A 27976-nucleotide genomic window follows, 5' to 3' on the forward strand; every position below is an offset into this window, starting at 1 on the left:
ATATGCCGAGCATGGTGTCATACGGTATGGACTATCCCTTTGGTCAGCGGGGGCCAGCTGTCCTGGCTGTGTCTCTTCCCAACTTCTTGTACCAGTACAGGCTATTTGCTGGTGGGGTAAGGAGCAGAAAAAGCCTTGACTGTGTGTAAGCACTGCTCAGCAGCAACGAAAACACCCCTGTGTTATCAACATTGTTTCCAGCACAAATCCAAAACACAGCCCCATACTAGCTACTGTGAAGAAAATTATCTCTACCTCAGCCAAAACCAGGACAACAGGGCAGGCTGGAATTCTTGTGACTGTAAAGCACACTAGCCCATCGTGTCACACTCCCTCCATCATACTTAGCCAGCGGGAATTATGTACTCAAGGCCTAACCACAGGAAATAACCTATGAAGGGGGAAGGGGGAAGAGACACAATGCTGGCACCAGGAAAAGATGATTCATTGAACTTGAGAGTTCTCACTTGTTTTGTTTGTAAAGACAAGCAAAAGACAGGAAAATGCCAAGGAGATAGCACCAGTGTTGTGCTGAAATTACACACCCAAATACTTGTTCAAGGAGCTAACAACGCTGTTGTCATGTAGGTCACTCACTGAGCCCTCCAAAAGGTGAAGTATGATACTTCTTCGTATTAGAAAAAAACACATTAAGATAAATCTATTAAAAGTTTAAGATTTATTTGGCAATAGATAGTCATCACATTAATCCAAAACTAGGTACTCACTATCCAAGAACCTCCACAGAAAATACTTCAAGCAAAATTTCTATCCCTTCTGACTTGTGCTACTGATAAAATACAGTTTGAGAGATCCCAGGTAAACTTATTCCAAGCCAATATAACAAGTCATTTTCTTGTTTGTAATTTCCTGAGAAATTACACAACATTATGAGACTTCAATAATTTTAGTGACAATTCTATTAGAATTTTAATCTTTTTAATGTAATAATAAAGAAAATGCTGGAAGTTTATGTTAAGTAAAATCACACCATTATAGAATTTGCCTAACCTGCAAGACAGGTTCTCTGAAGGCTTCCCTTATTCAACAAGTCATAGTATTAAAACTTATCACTTGAATTTAAGTAAACATAACACTGTATGTCCATAGCTTAGTAAAAGCTATTCCTAAAATAAATTGTTGATTTCCAACAAGCTGACAAACTGAGGTTGGGGAGGCTTAACCTAGAAAGCTCAATCTACCTTGCATATAGATAATGAAGCAAGCTTACTATGAGTGACTTAAAACACCAACAAAATTATTCTTCTCCCCACACCCCCAAGACCACAAATCTGATTTGCTTCCTTTCCAACACTGAAATCCCTTAGGACCTTTAGTATTCAGTAAAAATGTCAAAAGAGTTTTCAACAGAAAGTGAAACTATTTCAAAGGAAATACTTCTTCCAGTTGAAGCCTTTATCATTATAAATGTTCAATCTAGGGAGAGAAACTATAAAAAGTATAAGTAGTAGGCATATACAGGACTTGTTAAAAACGACCAATACTTTTAGTAATATTTAGTTTAGCAAGAGTTGTAAGTTGTAGTTGTAAGTTACGACTGAGATTGGGGGTGAGTGGGGAGGCTGTCCCCATCTCACCCATTTTGGGAGATACCCTAAAACAGAATGAAGATGACAAGTCTCTACCACCTCCTGCTAAAACTCAAGTCTAAGTTACTTGGCCAACAAGACCTTGTGCCAAAGATTTTTTTATAAGTTGTAACTACTTACAGTTCATCACAGGGGCAGGGAGGGAGGGGGTAAGTCGCCTGTACACAGCCTTGTTTTTCAACATAAGGCATAATCATAGAATCGTAATATTAGTAGTTGGAGAGAGTTAAAGGCATTTTCCTCCCATCCATGATTTGGAAAAGTGCTGGTCATGCACTGTTAGCATCTGTTGGATCAAATAGATAGATAACTTTAAGAAGTCAGTGCAGAAAGTGCATGTAATCAAGGTTTTGTTTTGTTTTCAGTATGACCAGACATACACAAGTGCCTCAAAATTAGAGCAGAGAGGAAGGAAATCAGACAGCACTGAACAATGCAGAATAGGAAAAAACGAGTCTTCTTTCTACTTTCGGTTCTTTAAGGACACTTTTTTTCTTTTGGGTCCTCAGAGCCAAGATGTAACAATTCTACTCGAGCACAGTAATCAGAATAGACTTAAGTCTTAACAGCTACTTAAATTCAGAAACCACAAACTCAAACACAGCCATCCTAAATGAAATGAGCTAAACTGCAAATAAAGGTGCCTGAAACTATCCTGGGAAAGTTTTCTTCAGTAGTATCTCAAAAAGACAATTTTGAAGTAGTACTTTAAGTAGTACTTTAAGAACGCAGATATTGTTATTCTGTAATGAGTTTTAAGGGAGCAACATCTATAATTCTGTGCCTTTCCTCCCACCCATTCTTCAACAGCACACTCAATATTTCTTTTAACTGAATCAATCTAAAATACATCCTTCTGGAGATGAGCACCTGCTAGGAAATAAGGAGTTCATAGGTTACAGAGCCACAATACAAAAACGTTAGCACACACAAAACAACTGCAATCTCTACAGGAACTAGCAAGCAGGATTCATAAACCGAAATTAAAAAGATTAAACTCTTATCTGTATCCCACTATAAAACAGAATGAGCTAGAATTGCTTAATTTTTTAACTTCAAATTAGAGCAAGGTTATACTCAAAGAAGAGGTTTTTCATCTATTTTGTTTTATTAAACAAGGACAAATTACTTCCTTGGACATTAATTTGAGTGATGCTGACTTAAACTATTCATTCCATGAAACTTACAATTTCATTCCTACCTCAACCACTGCAGTAAAACCCCCCAGGTTTGTTTTTTGGGGTTTTTTTTTTTTAGAAAGAGTCTAATGTGGCAACTAGTCACTATCAAATAATACTCTAAGGAAAAAAAAAAGAAATATACAGTTGCTTTGTAGAATGAAGTGTCCAGACCCTACCAGAAGTCCTGCTGTGCTCTGTACATACTTGGAGTTGAATGCCACCACTAAAAACAAACCTATGTAAGCTGTACTTAAGAAAAATATCTAAGCACTGCCTGGCACATGATCTCATGAAATTTGTATTAACAAAGGCCAAAGATCTTCCTGAATTAATTCCTGTTTGGGTGCTTTTTCCAGAAGATATGATCTAGCATAATCCCTATTTAAAGATTGCAAGTAGCAAATCATCTAAAACAGAACTCATCTGGGCTCAGAATCAATTAGCAAATTTCATTATATTTGTTTATTCTCCATCATCACTTTTCTTCTGTTATGCATTCAGACACTTCCATTTGATGAGCCATTTATTTCTTGCCTTCTAAGAAACTGGAAGGAGTTAGAAAACAGGCCCTTGGAACTCATGAACACAGTTCATGAATTAATTAACATGATCCTTCCTACTAGGTAGCCATGAGAACTGGTATTCAGTAAGAAGTCCTTGATGGATAGAAAACAACCTACCTACTCCTCCGTTTGATACCACTGTGAACAGGTTCAAGGACGAGGCTAGTTTTTTTTTATATACAAAATAGTGTGCAGCTAGGCACTGGCCATCTGCACAGCCACCTCCAAGGTCAATCTATCTGGGTAAGTCACATGTATTTGGCAACACTTGCATGAATGCTGTTTGTTTGTAGCATATGAACAAATACTGGTTTTCCTCAATCAGCTGAGAGCTCTTATTACCCCTTTCCAAGTCATTATATCCTCTGGATGCTTTATCAATACAATTTCATGTTTTCTTCCAAGCCAACACAAAAAGGTTGAAAGCATTACCACAATTCGCTGTAACCCACCAGCAATATACCCATTTACTTCAATTAATAACTGAAGGTTTTCCAGGACTAAAAGCTGGAAGATCCACATCATCTGGGAACAAAAATACTCCTGTTGCATTCAAAAGCGAACAAGCTGAAGTCACCCTTACTTTTTCAAAAGCAGTGAACACTAGATGCAGTACTACGCCAACCCTGAATATAAAACTCACCAGCCGTCCCCGTGGCCCTGCATACGTTCATTCTCAAGGAAGACGTACGCTTCCAAGCAACGGTTATTAATGCTGTAGTGAACCTGCACCGATTGAAGTCTCTGGTGGTAATGGTTAATTGCCTTACAGCAGAGAAGGATCTCTACAGAAGAAAGCAACAGATTCCTGATTCCCTGAAAAGTGCCTATGCTTGCAAGTCCCATCTTGTCATTTCATCTTCCTTTGAACCTAAAACCATCTGTTTCATCTTACAAAAAACTAGAAGTATCAGAATCACAATTTATACCATGCTCAAATCTATAAACCATACTTAAATCTATAAACATATACTAGAAAAATATATATCATCCACCATACAGAAATTCACACTGTATTGCAATAAATGAAAGATACTGCCCATAGGCAAAAAAAAAAAAAAAAAAGCCTAAAGCTGCACTTTTATCCAACTATCAGACTTCACTTTGTAAACTAGAGCATCACTATTTGTACATGCTGATGAGCCATTTCCTCCGAGACCATAAATAGAGGAAAACTTCACCTCCAGAACACAACAAAATATTAATTTTGGTCATCAAAAAAATACCTATATTTAAGCTTAATGGAGAGAGAGTATGGTAAAATGGGATTTAGCACAGAAATATTACAGCTTGCCTAGTGTACTAAAACAATGACATTTCAGTTAAAGAAATGGTGAAGACAGGAAGAATCAAAGCCCTATGTTTTGAAGTAAAAAACTAAATACAATTCAGAAGGCTGCAGACCATGACACAACCTTGTGCTCATGTTGTTTGTAATTCTATATTCATTCTTCTCTTAGAGAAAAGTGTTTTTAAACAGAACAAAACCCAACGAACTACAATAAGCACAAGGCTTTCAGCTCCTAAATGCTCTACAGCATGCCTGTACTTGTGCAACCAATTACTGGCTAAATAAGACCATTTATTCGGATTAAAGCCAGCAGCAATTAATATCCTTATCTTCTTTGTATTTTTCATTGAATCGATCTGAGGTATTGCATGTAAATTGAAAAATATGTTATTAGAAATTGGTTCTTTTTAAAGAAGTATCACTGTGCACATGCATATTTAATGATTTGGACTGATAATTCTGTAACTTCTTCCCCTTAATGTTATTCAAATAATTATTCATATTTTACATTTCAAATTGTCAGGATTTTTCAAACCCCAGCTCCAAATCAAGAAATTTCCCATCTTAAGGGAACACTAAAAAAAAAAAAGTCAGAAACACTGACAAGTGTCTCATGCTATATTTGCAACCAAACATCCTTTCTGAGATTAATTCTTCATTAAGATTTGGAAGCAAACGGGGAGAAGGGTCTGGTTATACCAATGGCTTATGCTCATCCCTAAGACTGTGAAAAGGAAACACGATTCCAAGATGCATCACATTGTTTTCAAGAGACATTGGAAAATGTTAGTGCTGTTTCACAGCCCTCTGGAAGAGACCTCATCTGGTCAACCACCTTGAGGAAACGACTAACTGGAACAGACACAATGACAGCCAAAGAGGGTCATCAGCAAGAGGCCTGGTTCGTTTAGCTTAGCAAAGCAATGAAGTTCTCTCTGTGAATGCACTGGGAGTGGGCGGAAGACAAGAATTAAACTGAGGACAGGGGAAAGCAGAAATGTCCTGGGATACATTCAAACTGAAGTAAAAGACTATCAGTCGCAGCACGAAGGATGTGAAGCAGAACTGAAGACAAGGACAGTGAAGATCTATTTCGAATGAAGTTGAATCAGTTAATGAAAGGCATTTTATGGTATTCCTACAGATAGCCAGTACCAAAAAACCTGCCCAGATACTTTCACATGTTTATCACCATTCACATGAAAAAGCTTTGCAGGTGCCCAAATATATCTGCAACTCAACTGTAGTATTTGAGCTGTCTTTGTCTTCTGGGCTTTTTTAAAATTCTATTTGTGGCAGGGGAGATGAAGGGAAATTTGCCTATAGTAGTTTTTATAAGGCTTTTACATATCTTTTAACACTGCATTTAAAATAAAAAGCAGAAAAATTTAGTATTTTAAGTTTTGTGTAAAGGTATGGACAATTTGCAAGATAAAGCAAACTTGAAAACCTGAAACTGAATTAAAATCAAATTTAAGATTAAGCCATAAGGGGAGGAGGAGGAAATCATGTCTTTTACTGGTTGAAGTATAGTAATTAATTATATTTAAAGAGTTTTCTGCACAGCATTAAATGCTGTTCCCTAGCTGACAAGTGAAATGGCAGCAGGTATACAAAATAACAACTAATTTAAGGGCAAACAAGCTTAGACTTGAGTGAAGGAAGACTTGGGTCTGTAATACCCAGATGTGCAGCCACCAAGAACCCATGCCCTCCAGGGGAAAAAGGGAGGGAAGGAGATTTTTGTTTTAATTACACACATCACAAATTCTTTAGGAGCACATAATCCCACATGCAATACTTCCCTTCTTTGTACCGAATACGACACAGCAGAACAGAGCCAATCCATCTCCTACCAGGATTCTGCCTTTCCTGTACTAGAAAAACGTTCAACATTTTTCCAGCAATTACAGAGCCACATGTGCAAAAAAAAAAAAAAAAAACCCAAAAGCTAGTAATGAAGATGATTCAAGCATTTCTTCTCCCCAGTACAATGGCCAAAAGTGTTCTGAGCAGGCAGTTAAAATACCCCAAAATTCTCCCAACTAGCCCTGACAGGTAACAACCATGCATATACATTTTTTTTCCTAGTAGAGAGTTGTTAGAGATCTAATCTGTTGTTTATACTGCAATCCTGAGCAGAAATATGTAAAATTAATAGAATTATGCAAAACAAAAAACCCCAAAACGTGCCAGCACTTTCCCTATGAACAGTAAGAAGCATTCATCCAGCAGCAAGTTTATGATGCATAAGACAACACTCAGGAATTGTTTACTTGACTCTGTAGCTTCAATCATACTACTGTAAATGCCCTACTCCAGGAATTATGTTACAAGAAAATTGCTTCACCCGGCAACTGGTAAAGGGTTAAACATACTCACTCCTGACAGCAAAATCTCCTAAAGTATTAAGTAAAGCCATGCACAGGAGAGGGCATTTTCAGAGGGATCCACCAAATAGAGTTTCTAAAACTAGCCATGTTTTTCCCTTAACGGAGAAACAGAACTGTCGGGCAAATTGCATACACTGTATCTGAACATGACACAGACAATACAAGGCAGAAAAATAATTCTCCAGTTCTAAGCCCCTTTAATTCTGCAAAAATCAGTATCAACATGAAGCAGAGTCCTAGTTTAATAGCTAGACTTAAAAGCAATCAGCAAATAACAGGAGAAGATGCAGCAAGTAAGCTTTAACATCAGAACTGCACTCAACGGTTACATTTCTAATAAATCCCTACAAAGTTAATAAAACAGCAAGTTAAGCTAATATCCATAGCAGATTACCTCAGTCCTTGCACTTCATTATCCCCAAACTGCCCAGCTCTAAATGTCCACCATACATGCATACATCACACTTGTATTAAATTTCTTCTAGCCACGTGAAATACACTACTGAAACATAACACATGGTGTGCTTCAGCTACCACTATGGGAGGGACCAGAAATTTGCTGTGTTAACTGAGAAAGTATGTAAAGCTTGAAGTCCTTTGACCTAAGCATCTGATGTACTGCTGCAACTTAAGAGGTAGAGATCAGAGAGTCCAGGAGAGTCTATTCAGCTATGTCTCACCAAAAGGCAGGGGTGCTAATAGCAGGAAGCCAACCATGATCCCAGCATACATAACCGAACAAAAAAGGGAAGTGGCATCTCCAAAACTCTCATCTCAAATGTTCCCTGACCCAAAGATGTAAGGGCTATATCCAGATAGCAAGCCAAAAGTCCTGGACTGAATTTGTAGGAACAGTTGCTTCTGTTTCCTATACTGAGGAACATCACAAGGAAAACATCCAGTGCAGTACATTTGTCATTACAGATTGTCTTAGACAGTGGTTTTGGGGGTTTGGGTGTGGGTTTTGGGACATGGGGTGTTAAGGAGAGGCAGGAGGCAGCTGAGCTGAGACGTCTGTGATTGTGATGTCTTTAAGGTGTTCTATGAAGAAACTGCCAAAGACAAAGGCAGATAGACAGCTGTATCAGAGAAAAAGGCACAGAGAACAAGCTGTCTGCTAGCCCTACCTAGGGCTGCATACTGCTCCAGTTCTTCTCTGCCTTCTTCAGACCCAAGAAGATAAAAGTGGTTGTCTGGAGCAACTCCTAAGAGAAGCAGAAATCACATATATCAGGTCTAACCAAAAGGCAGATGTGCACCACCTTTAAGGTATCACCAAAAGCTGTTCAATATTCATTCACCCCACGAACTACTGTTCATGGCTGCTTATCCACATGGGTACTACTTATACTGCTAACGATGACCAAGAATGATTAAGAAGCTCCCAATCAACCCTCCATATCCTAATATTGTCAGGAACAAACTCATCCTGCAGACAACCCCATGTGTTTGAAAATGCTATGAGAGGACAGCTTTGGCTTCTCTGATCATGTGATGAGGTTCCACATGCTAGTAGGTGACAATGCAGAATTCTTTGAACATGGTCAAGACTATGATCTACCCTTTAAGAGTTAATTCCCAGCTAGAATACTAACAGAAAGAAGATACAGTCAGTTCAAGAACACAAAAAACACAACCAAAAAAAGAACCCAAACAAATACAAGTGCCCAGGAATGTTATACCTTATATCTGAAGGATGTAAGATCACAAATGCTGAGAGAGGTATCTTGGAAGTCTACAAATAATAAAAGGAGGAAAGCACTTGAGTGCTATCAAGCTGCAAGCTTACTAGAGACCATCAAAAATGGTGGACAGACAGATGATACCTTTTCTGAACAGGCAGAAGAGTGAAGAAAAGCACAGGACTTCTTGTTACAAGGAAATACTAAGAACCTAGGCACCTACAGAACACAGCAAAACTCCAATGAGAGTTCAAGGAACTTACTTTTTTAAAACACAGAAAGCAACCAGAGGCTCTTCCTTTAGCTGTAGCTAGCAAGAAAGAAGTGGTTGTCAGTGAACAATAAGAGACAGTTTCGTTGGAAGTGAACTGTCAAGTCAATGGTTACTGAAGAGGGAAAGGAAGGAAGAACAGCAAGAGATGCATTTAACATCACTAAATAAGAGCTTGCAAAAGGCAAGTCTAAGGCAAGGAAGAGCTAATTCTCAAATGACACAATAGATATAAACAAATTCATGAAAACCAAGCAGAGCAAGAGAATAGAAAACATAGCAAGAGAATAATGACTCGGAAAAAGCACACAGAAAAGGAATAACAAGCATAACAATGGCAAGAGAATACAGGCAACAAATCAAAAAGGCTAAAGGCACAAAATGAAATAATTCTCATAAAACAGCTTGAGGCTACTAAGAAATCATTCTATCAGTACACTACTAATAAGAAGAAAATTTCTCCGTTACTGAATGAAGAGGGAAAACAGATTAATGAAGAACAAAGTCCTCACTAAAGAGATCAACTACAAGCAGGTGACTAGCACAATTAGCAGAAATAAATGGGTAAAAACACCCACCCAGAGTCAGCCTATTACGGGATATTGCCATACTTACATTTTTTTCCAAGCTGGATAGATCTGGTAACATTCAACCAAATCACTCAGGAAATCTTCCGAGTCGTCTCAAAATCAATAATCTTATCTTTGAAAATTCATGGAGGATGCCTAAGAGATCAGAAGCTTAGAAAAAGGTGAACTACATAAACCCTTTCTTTAAAGCAAATAAACAAACAAACAACAACAACAAAAAAAACCCACACAACACCAAAATCCCCAAAAACTGAGGGAGAGAAAAGGAATGGTAAAGGGCAGAAACACCTGAGGAATAATATTGACTTGCCTTCAGTTACCGGAAAAGCTAGTCAAATATATTCAAACAAGTCTTTTTAAGCACTTAGATGATATGGAGAGGAAGAACTGCCTTGGTTTTGTCAGAAACAAGCCATGTCAAACCAGTACAACTTTCTTCCATAACAGAGTTCCACAGGGGAGAAAGAATAAGTGTCATGATTTACATGATTAATGCTTGTGACAGTCTGAATTACTGAGACTTTCTCATAGCCATACTAAAAACCAAGATCTTGATAGAACTACCATGAATTTCCAAATAGGCATACGTGACTATATGCAAAAGAGGAGTCAACAAGGTCAGACTTGGAAAAAAGGTAATGCTACCTTGCCAAGTATAGCTTATGTGACATATGACATAATCCTTCCACCTAACACTGCTCTGGAAAGTCTCAGAGGGACAACTGCAACTCATTCTGAACACAGGTCTTCAAACCAGACAGGAACAGCTGGAGAAAAGCCACAAGAGAACAACTACTGCATGTAGACAATATTACCTACCAGGAAAGGCTGAAAGAACCGGGGACACCAAACTTACAGATCAGAATACTGAAGGGAGGAAGAGTCAGTTCACTGTATCCACAGCAAACAGAACAAACAACAAAACATTTCAACTGCAGCAAGGGAGATTTCTACGCAATAGAAAATTAACAGCAAAGTATTTAAGGACAGGCTGTTTGGTGAGGTTGTGGAGTCTCTATGAACGAGGCTATTTTAACAGCAGGTTAGATAAACAAGTAACAAAAGTATAATCAGTGCTGTCTCCATGAGCCAGGAGATGGATAAACCAATGAAATAACAAGGATGGAATGAAACCTGAAGTCAAGATTTTATAGCATTAATAAGAGATTCTGGAATACTGGAGTGACCACATCAGCGGACAAGGGAAGAGCTACCAATGACGTCTACCTGAAATTCTGTAAGGCCTTTGACACGGTCCCCCACAACATCCTTCTCTCTAAATTGGAGAGATATGGATTTGATGGGTGAACTGTTTGGTGGATGAGGAATTGGTTGGATGGTCACATCCAGAGGGCAGTGGTCAACGGCTCAATGTCCAGCGGAAACTGGTGAAATTGGTGTCCCTCAGGGGTCCGTACTGGGACCAGTACTGTTTAATACCTTCATCAATGACATAGACAGTGGGATCGAGTGCACTCTCAGCAAGTTTGCAGATGACACCAAGCTGAGTGGTGCAGTTGACATGCCTGAGGGACGGGATGGCATCCAGAGAGATCCGGACAAGCTCGAGAAGTGGACCCATGTGAACCTCATGAGGTACAACAAGGCCAAGTGCAGGGTCCTGAACCTAGGTCAGGGCAACCCCTGGTATCAGTACAGGCTGGGGAATGAAGGGATTGAGAGCAGCCCTGTTGGGAAGGCCTTGGGGGTGCTGGTGGATGAAAGGTTCGGCATGAGCCATCAATGTGCGCTCACAGCCCAGAAGGCCAACCATGTCCTGGGCTGCATCCAAAGCAGCGTGGCCAGCAGGGCGAGGGAGGGGATTCTGCTTCTTTGCTCCACTCTGGTGAGATCCCACCTGCAGTGCTGCATCCAGCTCTGGAGCCCTCAGCACAGGAAAGACATGGATCTGTTGGAACGGGTCCAGACGAGGGCCACAGAGATCATCAGAGGGATGGAACACTCCTCCTGTGAGTACAGGCTGGGAGAGCTGGGGTTGTTCAGCCTGGAGAAGCAAAGGCTCCAGGGAGAACTTACTGCAGCCTTTCAGTACTTCAAGGGAGCTTCTAAGAAAGATGCGGACAGACTTTTTAGCAGGGCCTGTAGCGATAGGACAAGGAAGGGGTAATGGTTTTTAACTAAAACAGGGTAGATTCAGACTAGATGTAAGGAAGAAATTTTTCACAGTGAGGGTGGTGAAACCCTGGCCCAGGTTGCCCAGAGAGGTGGTAGATGCTCCATCCCTGGAAACATCCCAGATCAGGTTGGACGGGGCTCTGAGCAACCTGATCCTGTTGAAGATGTCCCTGCTCACTGCAAGGGGGTTGGACTAGATGACCTTTAAAGGTCCCTTCCAACCCAAACTATTCTATGATTCTTCGACTACATTCAGTTCTGGTATCAAACTTAAGGAGACAATTAAAAAAAGTGCAGAAGGAACCAACAAACTACCTGAGAGCCAGCACACACACGTAGAATAATTGAGATTCTAAGGAGTTTTGATTATGAAAAAGGAAGTTGAGGGATAATTCTGTGACACTAAACAAGTATCTTCACAAGAATAAACCACCACGTTCTAAGGGTCTCTTTAACAACAAAAATCCCCAAACACACCCCTAAGAACCAGGCCCTATTCAGCAAGGATACTTTTGTGACAAAATGAAATTAAAGGTAGCTGTATCAGTAAGATTGTAACAAAGCATTTTTGCACAGAGTAAGCAGCTATTTTGGAGTAGCAGCCAGTCCTGCTATGTGGCTAGCATGAGATTTAAAAGGTAAAGCAAGCATAGTTAAGTTAGAATGGTTATGAGCAATACTGTAAAATATGGTTGCTTGGATTTATGTCTGCTTCCTAGAATGTGATTACAAAAAAAAACCCAAACAAACAAACAAACCCACAAAAAAACCAAAAAAACCCCAACAAAATACCCCCCGAAAACAAAAAACCCAGCCTTAAGGAAAATGAATTGACAAATCATCCACATTTAAAATGTATCAATGTAGATAATTACCAACGCTGTTGTCCATTAATATTTTAAAAGAAGATAAAAAGCTCTATAATTGGTAGAGTCTACTCAAGACAATTCACAAAGGGAGAAAACCGGGAAAGCTCCCGATAGACCAGTGTGCTCAGACTGCCTGCCTGCTCACCAGTTACCCAAATGTACACTCTTTCTCGTGGATGTCCAACAAGCAAAAGTGTGATTAGGAAGATAGAAAAAAAAGCAGCCTAATTAGAAGGATAAATCCACGAAGTAGCAGTGGGACACATAGCCATCCTTTATGCCTTTCCCACCACTATTTTCTGGCACTACAGCGGAGCTGCAAGTCTATCCAACGTAACTGCCCTTCAAGTAGGCCAAGTAGATCAGGATGTCTGACCACAAAGAGAGCTGGTTTTCCAGCAAGAGGAGCTACAGTCATCCTCCCTGTTCACTACTGTCAATCAAATTTTGCTTAAGAGGAAAGGAAGAATCACAACAACATATAGGAGGGGCAGATGCAAAAGGTACCATAAAGACATCTTCTTCCAGTGATCCTCTCATAGTTTAATGAAAGGGATTCATGCTCCACTAAACCCCATTAAACCCCACTAAGCAGACACCTACAAAAAAAAAAATCATCATCAGACGTAACACCTCCCTGACCACGTACTAAGACTTATTAGTACATAATTCCTATACTTATCCAAACTCTCTCATGTCATAGACAGCTCCCCTACAAAATATCCATTTTGGTGAAAAAGATTAAGACAAGGACACTAAAAATTTACTTGTCATAAATACAAAGTCTTACAAGCATCAATAAAGGCAGACGCCATTGCATCAACTTTTTTTTGCTTATCATGAGTTAACACTAAAAAAAACTTCTGCATTTAACTTCAAAAGGTTAAATTACTCCAGCAAACTATACAAAAGAACATATTTGTGGCAGAAGTGTCAGAGATAGGACAATGCAAGCAAAATAAAACAGTGACTTCCTGCTATAAAAGAAAAAAAGGAAATACATGAGTCACAAAGAAACCATAGAAAATTCTTTCCTCATCAGAAGAATTCATCCCTAACTTGGGAAAACAATTAAAATGTAAAAATACAATTATTTGGGAATTATTTTTTAGTATTAGGGTAATACCTCAACTATCCTCGTATTAGAGCATTACATTACAGTCATTTCGCCAAGCTAAGACTTCATAGAAAAAGCTAATGATAGGGATGTATAGTTCCTCAGGATTACCATAAATATTAATAGGGTTGGGAGTAACTTTCTTTAACAGATTTTTTTAGTGTCTTCAGTATAAGGGAGGTCTAACATTCATTAGGATCCTCTAGGCTTTAACAGAAAACAGACTACCATAGACTTTTTCAGCTTAGCTGTCAAATGGTCAGAAATACCTTATTGACAGAGAGGACGAGCCAATCTCACTAATAGGTAACGTCACCAGGTGCAAACCCACTGACTTCAGAGTTTGCTTCAGAACTGGCTTCACATTTAGACAAATACTCATTTCTATGTCATTAGTTAAAAGCCAAAGGCAAGCACACGTTCAGACTTCTGTTTGAAAGCTCTACTTGTACTTCAGGAATACATTCCCACAGGTCATTACTAGTAATGTTTTAACAAATTCCTGGGGACCAGAACAATTCCCTGAACCTTACACAATCACTACATATTAAAACATAGGCTCAGAATGACTTTAATCGACAAAAGAATATTCCTCTTCATTCTTATTATGAAGACATAAGACACAGCTGTCATTTAAAAAAAAAAATGCATCAAGCAGTCTAAATAATATGCAAAGTATGCGTGATTAAGTGTCATGATTTCCCCATGGTTCGGAAAACCAGTAAGCTAAGTTGCCAACGACAGCACCTCTGAAAACATTAAATAATAATTAATATTTAACTTAGTTACTATGTAATGTTCCTCAGTACAAAGTTCCTCCTCCTCCTCCTCCATAAGGTTTCAAATTTATAGCTAGTGGAGGATACCGTACAAGTATGGCAGCCTGTTTTCAGGACCGGGAAAAAAAAAAAAATTTCTATTGAAAGCATAAGAATCTTTTTTTAAAGCAGTGTATATCTGAAAATTATGGAAGTTTAATTTTGTCCACTTTTATTCCTGTCATTCAGACTTTTAGCCAGTTATGACACTAACAAAAAAAAAAAAAAGCCCACAACAGTCAGCTTCAGGCTGCTGCTGCAAGCTGTCTCAAATCACAGCAGACACCAGTACAATTCCCTGCAGACTCCCTGAAAAGAAGCAGAGAATGACAGTGTAGTGGATATGAATCTTGGAGTAGCCAGGCAAAAGAAGTAAAGATAAAATAAAGATGATCACACAGATAAAACTGCAAAGTTTCTTCTGACAGTAAAGGAGTGTTCTATCTCCTGCTGCATGACAAAATAAAACCTTAACTCATCTGAAGCTTAATCCAGTGAAGGGTTTCAACTACACATTATCTATGGCCACATAGATAAGTTATGGCCATTAAAATAAAGTGGTGAAAAACTTCTAGTGAACCTCAGCTAAACCACTAACTTGCCATCTGTTGTGGCAGCAGCTTATTGAAGATAAGCAGCCTGGAAGCATTATGGCAATTAAGAAATCTTTTGGTCATTAACTCCACACCAATTAAACTCTAAAGGCTGGCAAAACTGTACTGTGGCTCAGAACTGCGTTTTAAGGCAAACTCTTCTGTTCCCAATGACTGGTTTCACTATGAGACGCAGTGTAGTGAAGAACCTTTAAACATTTACTCATGCACTTCTTTGTCCATCAGCAGCCCTAATACATATGTACGTGTTCTCCTAATCCAAAAAAAGTACATGCACACGTACAAAGTATTTACTTCATGGCTACACTTCCATAGCGACATAATTAATCCACATTCAAAAATGCCACGTTTTAAAAGCTTGGACACATGCACACACATTATTAACCTGCATACGCACATTCTCATTCACGCATCTGTCCACAAAAGTGTCTCTGGGTTTGTGTCAACCTTAGTGTTACCCAAATCCAGAGCCTCACATCCATCTCTGTCAAATACTCCCTACAACAAGTTTAAAACAGTCAACTATTGGGTTTAATATGGTTACAGAATTTGAAAGAGGTTCCTTAACTTCTTGTAATGTTCACAAACTAACCAAAGGCTGCCTATGAAAACACGTTAACTCAAGGTAGTTTTAAAATCACAGTTAGTTTGTTGCACCTACATCAATGGACAAAACCACTTAATATTAGAAGATTGCTGAACTACCCTTGTGTACAATTCAGTAGTGGCTCCACCTTCCTAGCTTTGGAAGAGTTCTGCCCCGAGAGCTAAAGCTAGTATTTCTGCACATTAAAACAAGAACGAACACCACCACCACCCAAAAAAAACCCCAAACAAACACAAAACCAGAAAACAAGCTTTGGCTTAAAAAAAAAAAAAATCTCAATTTAAAAGCAAAATTACTTTAGTCACAAAATACAGAAGAAATCCAAAAGTTTGCTGCGCCCACAGTTAGTGCACCGACTCCAACCACATCAACATACAGCTGTTTGCACTAGTTCTCTCTTTTTGAAAAAAGCCTCAAAGAGAAGAAGCGGGTGGCAGAGTGCATTCAAGTCTGGTACCCCCACCTAAAGCCACTTCTTTTGTTTGTAAGGAGCTGTCATTGATGCAGTCTGACAGCACAAAGCTTCAAGCAGAACAGGAGTCAAGGTAGAGCCTTACAGCACTTTGCAGAACTTTATGTGTACATTACATTTAATACAGTTTCCAACAAATGTTATCACTACATACAATGAATATGCCCTAATAAAGAAATACATAGATTTTTAAAGAGTTATGGCTTGCATTAATAGACTTCTTCCAGAGGTAGGATTCAACTGACAGCCTTCTTTTCGTTCCCTCACTTTACAATGCTGATATAATCAAGTTTATTTTAGATGCCACTAATGACAGACACTCAAAACCTATGAAGGACATGACCAAAACTTACTAGTCAAATTTAAAATAAAATATGGTTACATAATGTCATGCTCAGTTAATGTGTTCAAGAGTCTTTCTTTCATGAACCCACTTGCCCATTTCAAAAAGCTAAGCATATTTCATGTAACATCAATAATGCTTGCTCTTTTACAGCTCCTTCTCTCCTCATCCATATTAACTCTTCTCCTACATCATCCAAGAGAAAAGAAAAAGACATTTTAGTCTTATTCCACCCTTCCAAAGACCCCATCCTCCTTCACTAACCACAGGTTTCTCTTAGCTTACCAGATCTATAATTGCTACCTGTTTCTTCTGACAGACGAGGAGAAAAAAAGCAGACCAAAAAAGACCAGTCGCTGAGAAAGCAGTATTTTGCTACATACAAAGTATAAGCCAGTGCTGTTTCAAGGTCTTGTTCGGACATTGGTCTAGTTGGTAAATATCCAGGTTTATAGCTCCTAAATAGTTGGTAGTGGTACAGAAAGAACACTTGATGGACTTGGTTGAACACTAACTCTGAGTTACCGTGCACCAGCTCTGGCAGAAGCTAGATTGCCATGCTAGCACACAGCTGTGCTAAGTCCACCTGAGAAGCAGATTACTGACATGAATCCAGATCATATATTAGCTTAGATGACCGATTTTAGATGAAAGCTGGCTCAGGAGATGGATGGTCCTAACACAACATGCCATATGCCTTTTCCTCCTTCCCAATAGCTTTCTGAGTGTTATAACTAAATGAGATTCCCATCACTGTAAACCTCCTTCAGCTTTTGATGCTGTAGAGGAACATGCCTACTACCCTCCCCTTTACTCTCCAATACCCTCTTTGGGGAATAATTTCAGTGGTTACTTCTGATATGCTTGCAAATTTCCTAAATGAGGTGAGTGAGACCTTAAGGGGAGAGGAAAGAGACAACTACACAAACACACTTCTCAATTATTTAACTGTTGTCCATAGAAATCAAAGCACTAAAAGCCTTAGCATAGACTTAAGTTTCCAGTGTTTACATTCCTAATTCAGAAAACTGCAGACAGTTATGGGTCCATGGAGCCCTTTACATTTTCACAGGACAACTACTGGATTTAATTACTACAGCTAACATATCAGAAATATAATATTTAATAAATAGATATCAATCAGTAGAGTTTTATATGATAGTGATGCATGTACTTATATACAATCTTTAGAAAGCTTATCTCTTCAGCATATTCACAGATTTGGGACATAAACCAACCACTGCCCAGTTCTCTACACCGTTTGGTTTTGCTTTAACTTTTAAGCAGAGAAGCTATTATTTCCAAAAAGAGCAACAACTGACTTATGGATCAAAATCACCAAAGCTGACATTGCAATGCAAGACGTGACTAAATTAACACTTCATAATGTAGGCGTAATTAATATCTAGAAGAATAAAGATGGACATCTGAAAATTTAGGTCTAGAACAGTGAAGTCCCCTGGGTTGCCAGGCAGACACTTCTATCCAGCCTACTACCTGTCCCTGGAGAAGACAAGAAACAACTATTTAGAGCATTAAACACTGCCCCAACAGTTGATGACACCCTCCGTCTGTTTACAGCTTGACAGAGACCACTGAACTGCTGCCAAAGCAGTTAAAAAAATAATCCAGCAGCTTTCTCTAAGAGCAACTGCCATCGATGCACACTCCCAAAAATTAGTCCTCACTGCCTGTTGTGGGGCAGGGCTCCTGGCCACTCCTGCACCACCAAGAATTCACCTCCCACAGCCATGTTCTAAAGACAAGTAGACGATAAGACCATAAGAGAAGCTCTAAAGCCCAGATGCCACAGCTGACAAGTCTGCTCTAGATCAAGGCAGTCCAAAGCTCTGGACTTCAAAATAATGACAACTGTAACCCTGTAAAAACTTTATTATTTACTTGGATGATGGTGGTCTCATGTTTTTGAAGTTCCTTCAGAAACAAACACTTGACAAAGCTACTACAAACCAGTTCAGCAGATCAATGAGTTAAAGGAGGAATACTGTAAAGATCTTCTGTGCATGAGGACATGTGCGTTGTGACATTCCACCATAAATAACGCTACATAGGCATCTACAACCTATTCTGTTTTCTTTCTCTAGGGCTGAGAAGAGACTATGCATAGCAATATTTCATGGAAATACCCAGAGCTTTTCTTCTCAGAAATGCACAGTGGAGTCAACCTTTTGTTTCCTCCCTCTAAATGAGCAAAGCCATTCTTTCAGTTTTAGGAAGTGACCCAGGGGTCACTCATCTCAACCCTTTGAGCCACAATATTTTTTTCTTTAAAAAAAAAAAAAAAAAGCAGCAGCCATAACTGAATAGCTGAGTAGAGGCTAAGCATGGCCTCCTACAGAGATTTTTCATACTGTCCTACTGTGGGCACCCAGCTTGTACCAAAGTCCCTCAAGGCTTCCTTTAACAAAGGGTAGAGAGAGATGTCGACTCTACAGTGTGATGCAGAACACAAGTGCCTCCCTCTCAGATGCCCAAATGTGTTTTCTCATTACTAGGAATTCTGAGATGGAGAGAACTACATTTGTGCCTTGTGCAACAGAAGGTAATTGGATTCTTTAAGACCACAGTTAAAGTTTCAACTCCAAGAAAGTTTTTCTCCAGCACTATCAGTGGTCCAACATGAACAACCTCAGTTCAACAGCCTCAACCAGGCTTGCAGGCAACCCCATTAATTTTCCCCCTAAAATCCACTTCATAAAACAGTACTCGGACTAACTTCTACACCACTGAAGCAGCTGTATGTTCTATATTAAAAAATATATATAGAAAATATATAAAAAAGAAAATATATACTTCAGGAAAATTATGGTGCCAGTCAGATCCATCTTTAATACTGTTTCTGGTGTGTTTCATCATACAGCTAGGAGGTGAAGGTCACTAATGTTATGGGCTGCCTTAAATTTTTACAATATAAAATTAAGTAATTCTCATGTAAAAAAAATAATGGCGTATTTATTTTATTGTATTCTCAGACAAGCTTCAATCTGGGCAGTTCCCACAATAACATTAAGAGTGGCACCATGTCACTTCCCAGTTGAACTCTTCATTTGCAACACAAGAAATTTGCAACTTGTAGATTAAGGTATCAGCAGAGAAAGAGAACCAAACTGCAGCATTGTTCTATCCATTCAACTAAAATTTTTCCTTCTGTTTAATTGTCCTAGGAAAATGTCATGCATGGAATACTCTTTCTCAAAACAGAGCAGTGCAAAACTACCTTGCTATTAAAATAAAAAAGTTACCACAAGAAAGGAAAACATAGGAACTGTTTTCATTACCTTAATAAAAGAGGCTACATGACCTCCCTTCCCACCAGTGAAAGAGCCCCAACAAATATTGTCTTCTTTGATTGCCCAGTTCCATATAAACCTGGAACACTGCCTAGCACATCCATGAAGCCCTGTACATCCTAAGCAAAGCAAGTTTATTTCCCACTTATCTCTCCTAATAACTTCTCCACAACACATCTTCAGCGGATCTGTATTTGTTAGGAACCACCCTTGCTACACATACATCAGGGACTAAACATTAGTCTTGCAGGCACCAAACACCACCAAATTGAATTTCCACATCCACTCAGGTCTCCTTACACAGACTGTAAAGGAGAAAGAATGAGGGCTCCCCTCAAGATGGGATACCACTAAAAAAGGAAAAAGGCCATAGCCAAGAAAAGAATGTGATATTAAACATCTAAATGCAGGTTCAGGTACTGTTTGGGATCAAAAAAAAATGCAAGACAAGAGTCAGACAAGAACCCTGAATATTCTCACGAACATGCACCTATTTCAGAATGAACTTTTCATATAAATCAACATGGTTTCATTTTCACAGTCTGAAAACAAGTTTGGAGGGGAAAGAGTCACTACATTTTCTAGAATAAAAGATTTCTTTTTACTTTTACATTTTGCAACCAATACAGCAAGGGAATAAAAAAAACAAACAAAGAAAAAAAACCTTTGCCTTCAGACCCAGAATCAAATGTCTCATAACAAAGCCATGGGAGGATACTTAGCTAGCACAGATTAGACACCGCTGAACCAGATGCCGTTTTTTTGGACACACTTTCCACACGTTTCATTTAACAATTCACAAACGATTATTCTCATTATCAATTGACCATGATATAGCAGGTGCAGGAGGTGGGGGAGAAATGGAGCGCTCGGGGATTGGATATACGTCAAGGTCATGAGTACACACAGGCACACACTTTCCAGGAGCAGTATTACAAGATCTGAATGAACCGCTAATACATGTGCCTGTGGTCTCAGATCTATTAGCTGAAAAATGCCTTAACTGATCATGGGAAGAAGCTAAGAAAGAACTATTAATGTGAATGTTATGCAACCATTAAGCTTGTTTTAAAGTTTGAAATGTTCTAGTTAGATTCATTTAAGTCACAATAGATTCTCTTTCTAAATTAGCAAGTGAACTCAACCATACCATCTAAACCCAATCCTAATAGTTTCATCCCATTCTGTTACATCTCCTTTTACTAAAAAAACAAGCAGAGCCTAAGGTCTTCAGGGCAGGGACTGCATGTCTGTTTAAAAAAGTAAAAAAAGAGAGAGTGAACTGCATTTAGTCAGAGGAACAAATGTGCTACCAGACTGCCAAAAAGATTTATTTTTCATCAAGTAAGTGTTATGAGTGTTCAGAAGCACCTGCTTCCTCAGCCTGAAGAGTAGAGGTTACAATACTATTTTGTTTATTGGAATTTATCTAGTTTACCTGAGCCTTGGCCAATTTTTGTCAAAATAAGTTTGCTTTTGGAGAGGAGGAGGCCCTGCATAAAAGTACAAAAGAGCGCTATTTGCTGAACTTCTGAGTTCCTGACAAAGCTCCTCTTTTGTATACTATTTCTTTGGAATGTTTGAATCAAGAAGGGGGAAGAGAGAAAAGGGAAAGTCCCAAACAACAAATCTAGCAGAGATATCAGTAAAATGCAACAAACTACAAAGCTGCTGAAAATCAATGGTCTAAAAGGTGGCAATGTATGGTCTTCTATGTATAGAATCTCTATTTTAGAAGGAATAGTCCTCGCAATCCTCACAATAAGGGAACAGTCCAGTGAAATATTTTATGAAAATTCTAAAACAGGTCTCAAATGTAGGAAAATTTAATACATTACTACACTTGACAAACAATACTTTGAAAAATGAAAGTGAGAGAACTGTAAAATGGCTACTAAATTATTCCCCTAACAACATAAGATCAGCCCTCTAACAAAAACTAAACAAAAACTACTACTGTAGCTGATCAGCCACTGACATAAAACTCCTTACCTCAAAGTACCTAAACATATTAAGGAACAGCCAATTTTACTATAGCATGAGTTATACAGTGGTTGATAATCAAATGCACCTCACAGCATCAATAATCTAACTGTCCACCAAAAATTTCTAGGATCAAATTACAAAGGCCTGATGCAATCCATTACTGAATTAAAAAAAAACCAAACAAACACACACCCCAAACAACAACAACAAAACCACAACAGAAAACAAGATCTATTTCTTCAAATATATACATTAAACTTCAAAATATTTATTTTATTTTCTGGTTACAAATTACTGTTATTTATAGGATACTTGACTCTTCACTCCATAAAATTGCTGTAAATAGTTCTGTAAGGAAAAAAATACAACTCCTAGGGGAAGTACTGCAGCAGCACATGTAACTAAATGACTTTGTTTCCAATTCCAGTTAAAGTCGACACAGTTACAGGTTTCCAAAACCCAGATACTCCTTTGCACTGAAACACTGCCAAAGCATCCTTAATTTCACTATCATTCAAAACATCTGACAGTGCTAGAGAGGATGAATTTGGATGTTATAGAGCATGTGCATGGAGCAATGTAGCTTCCAGGAAGATTCCATTAGGAGGTGCCCACTTGCATCCCAGAACAAGACTTAGCATGTAGTCTAATGCAGAATTTAGCCTACAGTCTTAAAAAAACCCTCCAGATAAGATGTATAAGAAACCTCAATTAAAATATATTTTTTAGCTCTAACAGGCTTAGCTAGAATTTCAATACGGGCACATGTACTTTTAGTTTCAACCATAAATACAGCCATTTTAAAATTCTGTTCAACCTGTTTTATAAATCATGTTGAAAATATACCTCATTCTGAACAGTTACTGACACACAAGAACGTGCAGCACGCGTGGGATCATTCCTTAAACATCTTGTTTCGTTCTAGACAAATGTTGGAAAAGCACCTAATAGAACGTCAGTAGAAGGATGTGCCCACCACATCCAGAATGGACGCCCTAAAACCAGGGAAGTGACGAAAGCTGTAAACAGAAAGCACGCTAACAAGTAGAAAACATTGTATCTTGTAGCAAATATGAAATTGTTTTGGTTTTTTTATTATTATTTTATATATTTTCAGAGATTAAACATTCAAGTTTTTCCAGCAGAGAACTAGCTGATGATTTCTCTTACCTACTAATGGGAACTCTACAATATTCGGTGTAAGATGAAGTAAAGCAACTCTGGTTACTACTTTACAGCTATTAGTGCATTGCTTACTCTCCATCCAGCCAAAACAAATATTGCACCTAATTTAGAAGTGATAAGTCATGTAAAATACACAGTTTTCTTTCTCAACTTCATCCAGAAACAACATATACTAGTCTTTCACTTGAAGAACGAAGTCTTGTTTTGACCATGTACCCTTAACTAGCAAATTATTAACCATTAAGGAGATCGCATTTCATGTAAGTAATAGTCATGTAATGATGCTTTAAGTTTTCATCTTTGCTTTCATCTTTGAAACAAGATTATCAGTTAACTTTTAGGTACTGGCAACTTTCCTATATCATCACTGTTGGAAAGGTATTGAAAATGTCAAGAAAAAGGTCACTGAAACTAGTATGGAGGAAGCAACACCAACTTTAAGAGAGTATTATAGAGTATAAGCATTTACCTTTCAGAAACTGAGCACAAGGATTTATCTGTCCTCAAAATCTAATTCTAATACACTTACTGTTTGATTAAACAAGGTCTGTGTTGCAGGTTTATTCTAGCTTAACTAACTGATCTATTTAACCAATTTCTTAATTCCCCGTTTGTCCATCAGTCTTCAGAATCGCCTGCACCACACTGTTAAGTGAATTAGAAACTTTGACATGTTACATACACATCTAAGAGTACAAGCAAAAAAAAAAAATCAATTAAGACAAATTTACAAATGCGTTCAAAATAACATGTTGTGCATACTTATAAGAGTATGAATAATGTATCAGTACATGCAATATACAGAAGTATTTTCCCAGAAATTGAGTGATGAAATACTGTATTCAATTTTGAAGATATGACTTATACTTTGCAAGTGAAGACTGAGAAATTTTATTAGGAACTACCTAGTCTGAAAGAAAGTAGAAACATCAAGTAGGAAGACTAGCAGTGATATTGCCCTTTTAAGATGAATTTCAGAAAAACATCTGATACAGCACGATTAGGTTAGAACCAAAGTCCTAGACTACACATAACCACAAGATACAAACATCAAAATGTCAGGGACAGTGGAGCCTCTGCTATTTGGATCACAGTAATGTCCCATTCTGCATATCACTCCAGCACTTGTTTTATTTCCCCTCGCTTTATCATGTTTATTTCAAGGAACCTGTGTCTGAAAGAGCTTACAATCTAAGATGTAAAACAAAGCAAGATGCATCTTCCTGCTAGAGGTTTAACTAGAACAGAGTTTAGTGATGACTTGCAAAGTTACAAATAAAAACTTGCACATCTCCTCACCATTATGTGCATCATTCTTCTGGATATATAAATCACATAAGGGCTACTGTCCCAAAAGGCAATTAAGCCTGAAATAAGTGTCAGATTATAACAGACATACAGAAATGATTACTCTAAAGCACTGTGCATTTTGGGTAACCAAGTATGAGAATGGAGAAAGACAAATTTTAAAGGGGTGTGTGTGAGGGGGGGTTAATCTACAACCATCAAATTGCTTGTTGACCTAGCAAAATAGATGGGCACAAAGTTACATGGTGAACAAAAAACCACTTTGGTTACATCATTGTATTTCAGACACCCTACATCACAAAAGCCGTTTCATCTATTTCCCCCTCACATGTACAACAAGTTTATGAGAGCGAGGGAGGAAATGGAGCAGGCTGTATAACATACACATGGAAGTCTGAAGATGCTGTCAGCAGGAAATGCTTTTGTAAATATGATACCTAAACACAAGCTTTGTGTAGATAACAAAAAATTTGGCATAACCTTTACAAGATAAAGGAACATAAACTTAATTACTCTTTTTCACTTGAGCTAGTACGATACCTTTCTGAAGGCCTAATCCTTGAGCAATTTTTCTTGAAAAAAAAGGCCAATTAAACGACACAATCTGCTCCCAATACATTTCACAATATTATGAAATAAGGTAACAGATCTAAATTACTCTGAGGCACCAGAGTGCAAACCACAGCCCAAGCTACAATGAACCCCCTATGCTTAACGAAGTTGTCTGCTGCAAAAAGAGCTCCAATATTAATGGACAAAAAAAGACATACACAGAGGTATATTTTTGCTTTTTACAAGGCCTACCCACCTATTTTTTACAGCTCCTCCATTACGGTGGGGTGTGAGTCCGAGGACCCCCGAGGATGGGGACCCCGGAGGCAGCTCCTGCCGAGATTTCAGGAGAAACCCCACGGCGACACGGCCCCGAGCAGCCTGCGCGGCCCTTCCCCCACAAAGGGTGGGGAGCCGGGGACACTGCCCGGCCCCCCCGCCCCTGCGAGGGGCCCAGGTCTCGCTCCCCCCACTCCGCCGAGGCCGCGGGGCCCGCACCCGCCGGGAAGGGCAGGGGGAGAGGGCGGATGGCGCAGCGGCGGCCCCCTGGCTGCCCTCCCCGCCCGCCCGCCCTGGGGGGTGTGTGCCGGGCCCGCCGCAGCGGGATGTCACCGCCGCCCTCCTCGGCCCCCCCCCCTCCCCCGCGCCTCACCTCGCCGTGTCCTGCCGCGGCCCCGCCGCCGCCCAGGGCTCCGTTGCCGGCGGCCGCCGCCGGCGCTGTCAGCAGGCCGCCCACCGCGCTGGGCGAGGCGGCGGCCGCCTGGGTCGCAGCTCGCAGAGGGGCCGCTCCCACCGCCGCCCCGGCCTTGCCCAGGCCGCCGGCGCCGCCGCCGCCGCTGGGTCCCGGCCCACCGGTGCTGCTGAGGCCGCCGCCCCTCTTGTTCTTCCGGCGCTTGGCTCCGCGCTTGGCGTCGGCCGGACTCATCGTGCCTGACACCCGGGCAAGGGAGGAGGGAGCGGGGGGAAGGAGGAGGAGGAAGAAGAAGGAAAGGAAGGGGCGCGGGGCCGCCGCGAGCGCCCGGGTGCGGAGGGGACGGGCAGGGCCGGGGCACGGGCCACTCCGGGCGCCGACGAGCGGAGCGCACCGACTGTCACAGCAACAGGGACTCCCTCGGCCCCAGCGCCGCTGACCAGAGTTACCGTCCAATATGGCGGACACAAGGGGAAAGTGATCCCCCCTTACGTCGGGGGGCTCCCCCTTGCGCTGACGGGAACCCGCCCCGCGGGGCACGCTGGGATGCGCAGTTCGCACGCCTAGGTACAGCCTGCCGCTGAGCAGGGACGGCGGACTATAACTCCCGACGTGCACGGCGAGGCCCGCCTGGGCGCGGCCGGTGAGCTCATCCGTCCCCGCGGTGGCCGCTGGGAGCTGTAGTCCTCCCCGGCGCCGTTAGCCCCGCCAGCCGACGTTGCCACCCCGGTCAAGGGACTACACCGCCGCTTCAGGAGCCGGCGAGCACCACGTGATGCGCGCCCCCGCGTCTTAAAGGAGCCGCAGCTCTCGCTCGCTTCTGTAGGGGGCTGAGACGCCAGGGATTGCGTTTCCTCAGAGTGGCGGGTGGTCTGCGGCCCCTTCCGCGAGGCTTGCTTCCCCGCCCCGGGACGGGGCCGCAGCCCACCCGTTGCTCTGAGAGAATGCAGCCCTTCAACGTGGGACTGCTTTGGCATCATGTGTGGCTCAGTGCGACAGGCTTTGTGCAGGCTTTGCCCCCACCGCAGCCTGCAGCACCCTACAAAAGCCGCCTTCCGCAAAACCTGGGCAGGGCAGGCCAAAAATGGAGGTTATAGCTCTCAGGCCGGTGGCTGAGGGCCCTGCTCCCTCTGTGAAGAGCCCTGAGGCCTTTGCTTATGAGGCAAGTGGGCCTCAGCCATGGGGCTCCTTCCTCCTGAGGTGCCAGCCTCCGGGTTAGGCGGAAGGAGGCTGTCCTGCAGCCTGACTCCATCAACCACGGCGGCCAGGCTGCTCCTCCTGCCATCATCACCATTACAAACCACTGCTGCAGTCGCTGTCGTTTCCCCAGGTTGTTTTCCAAAACGCGCAACCACACGTGTGGGCTCAGGAAAGAGGAAATGCCATAGCGCTGGGCTTTGATGGGACTGGGCGGCGTGATGTAAAAATAATAGATATGAACACATTAAATCTGTTGATAACGTATGGCAGTATAAAATCTTATTGCAGCGTTAAAAGTTTGATGGCGTTGAGTGGTAGCGCTGGTGGGTCAGACTATAGTTCAGGGCCAGCAGCGTATTTTCCTTTTATTCGCTGATGATCATACGGACTTAAAAGGTCATGGAAAAGACAGCTCAGGAGTTCTGGGAGAGAAAGGGAAGGCGGCACTAATTTCAGCATGTCCTGATGAGTGGTTGGCAGCTCCAGTAGGAGCTACCATCCATGCTGAAGCTGTTCTAGGTTTAGTTTGCCTCAGTATACATGGAGGAGCTTTGCATGTACACACAGGCAGCTGTGAAACCAGGAGAACATGTTTGTTCATTCTGTGGTCTAGTAAATGGTGAGTTTTTTGGGGCAGGGCTCTAGTCTTCATAAACGCGTTCAATGCTCAGCACGCACAGCGCTGCATAAACAGCAAATAGCAGCGGCAAGAGTAGGGACTGTACAAACCTCACGCAACTGTATGCAGCCTTTTGCCACAAAAAAATAAATTCTAGGCCTTGTAGTATAAATTCAACGTTGACTTCATGTGACATCTCTTCTTATTATATGGCATTATTTTCAGAGCTAACATCTTTCACTTGAAATGGTGACATGTCTTATTTCAGTCTTGTATAGGGCCGTCTCTACCTTCCTTTCAGAATTATATTTTCACTTGGCCCCTGTTCATTTAACACCACGCTTCTGAAAAAAAGATTACAGCTCTGTCAGTCTCTCTATCCCCTATGTATTACAGATAAAAAGCATTACTATGAGAAACTATTATAGTAAAATCATTCAACCGTACAGGAACTAAAGTAATACTACTTAGTCTGACATCACAGAATTTAATTCCCACACTCTCATTATAGAAACATAAATGTTTTCCTTTTACACTTCAGAAAATAAGGGCCATCCAGATGATTTT

General features: G+C 40.5%; 1 protein-coding gene across 1 annotated transcript in view; it reads right to left on the minus strand.

Moving 5' to 3' along the window:
• Positions 1-25824, minus strand: part of FAM193A (family with sequence similarity 193 member A) — a gene marked incomplete at both ends in the record, with an annotated part of 84374 nt that extends 58550 nt beyond the window's left edge. Inside the window, one exon of the mRNA XM_081999465.1 lies at positions 25552-25824. Coding sequence (XP_081855591.1) covers positions 25552-25824 — 273 coding nt within the window. The remainder of the gene's footprint in view (positions 1-25551) is intronic.
• Positions 25825-27976: the final 2152 nt, after the last annotated feature.

Source organism: Phaethon aethereus, assembly GCF_964289735.1.
Source record: "Phaethon aethereus genome assembly, chromosome: 4".
NCBI lineage: Eukaryota > Metazoa > Chordata > Aves > Phaethontiformes > Phaethontidae > Phaethon > Phaethon aethereus.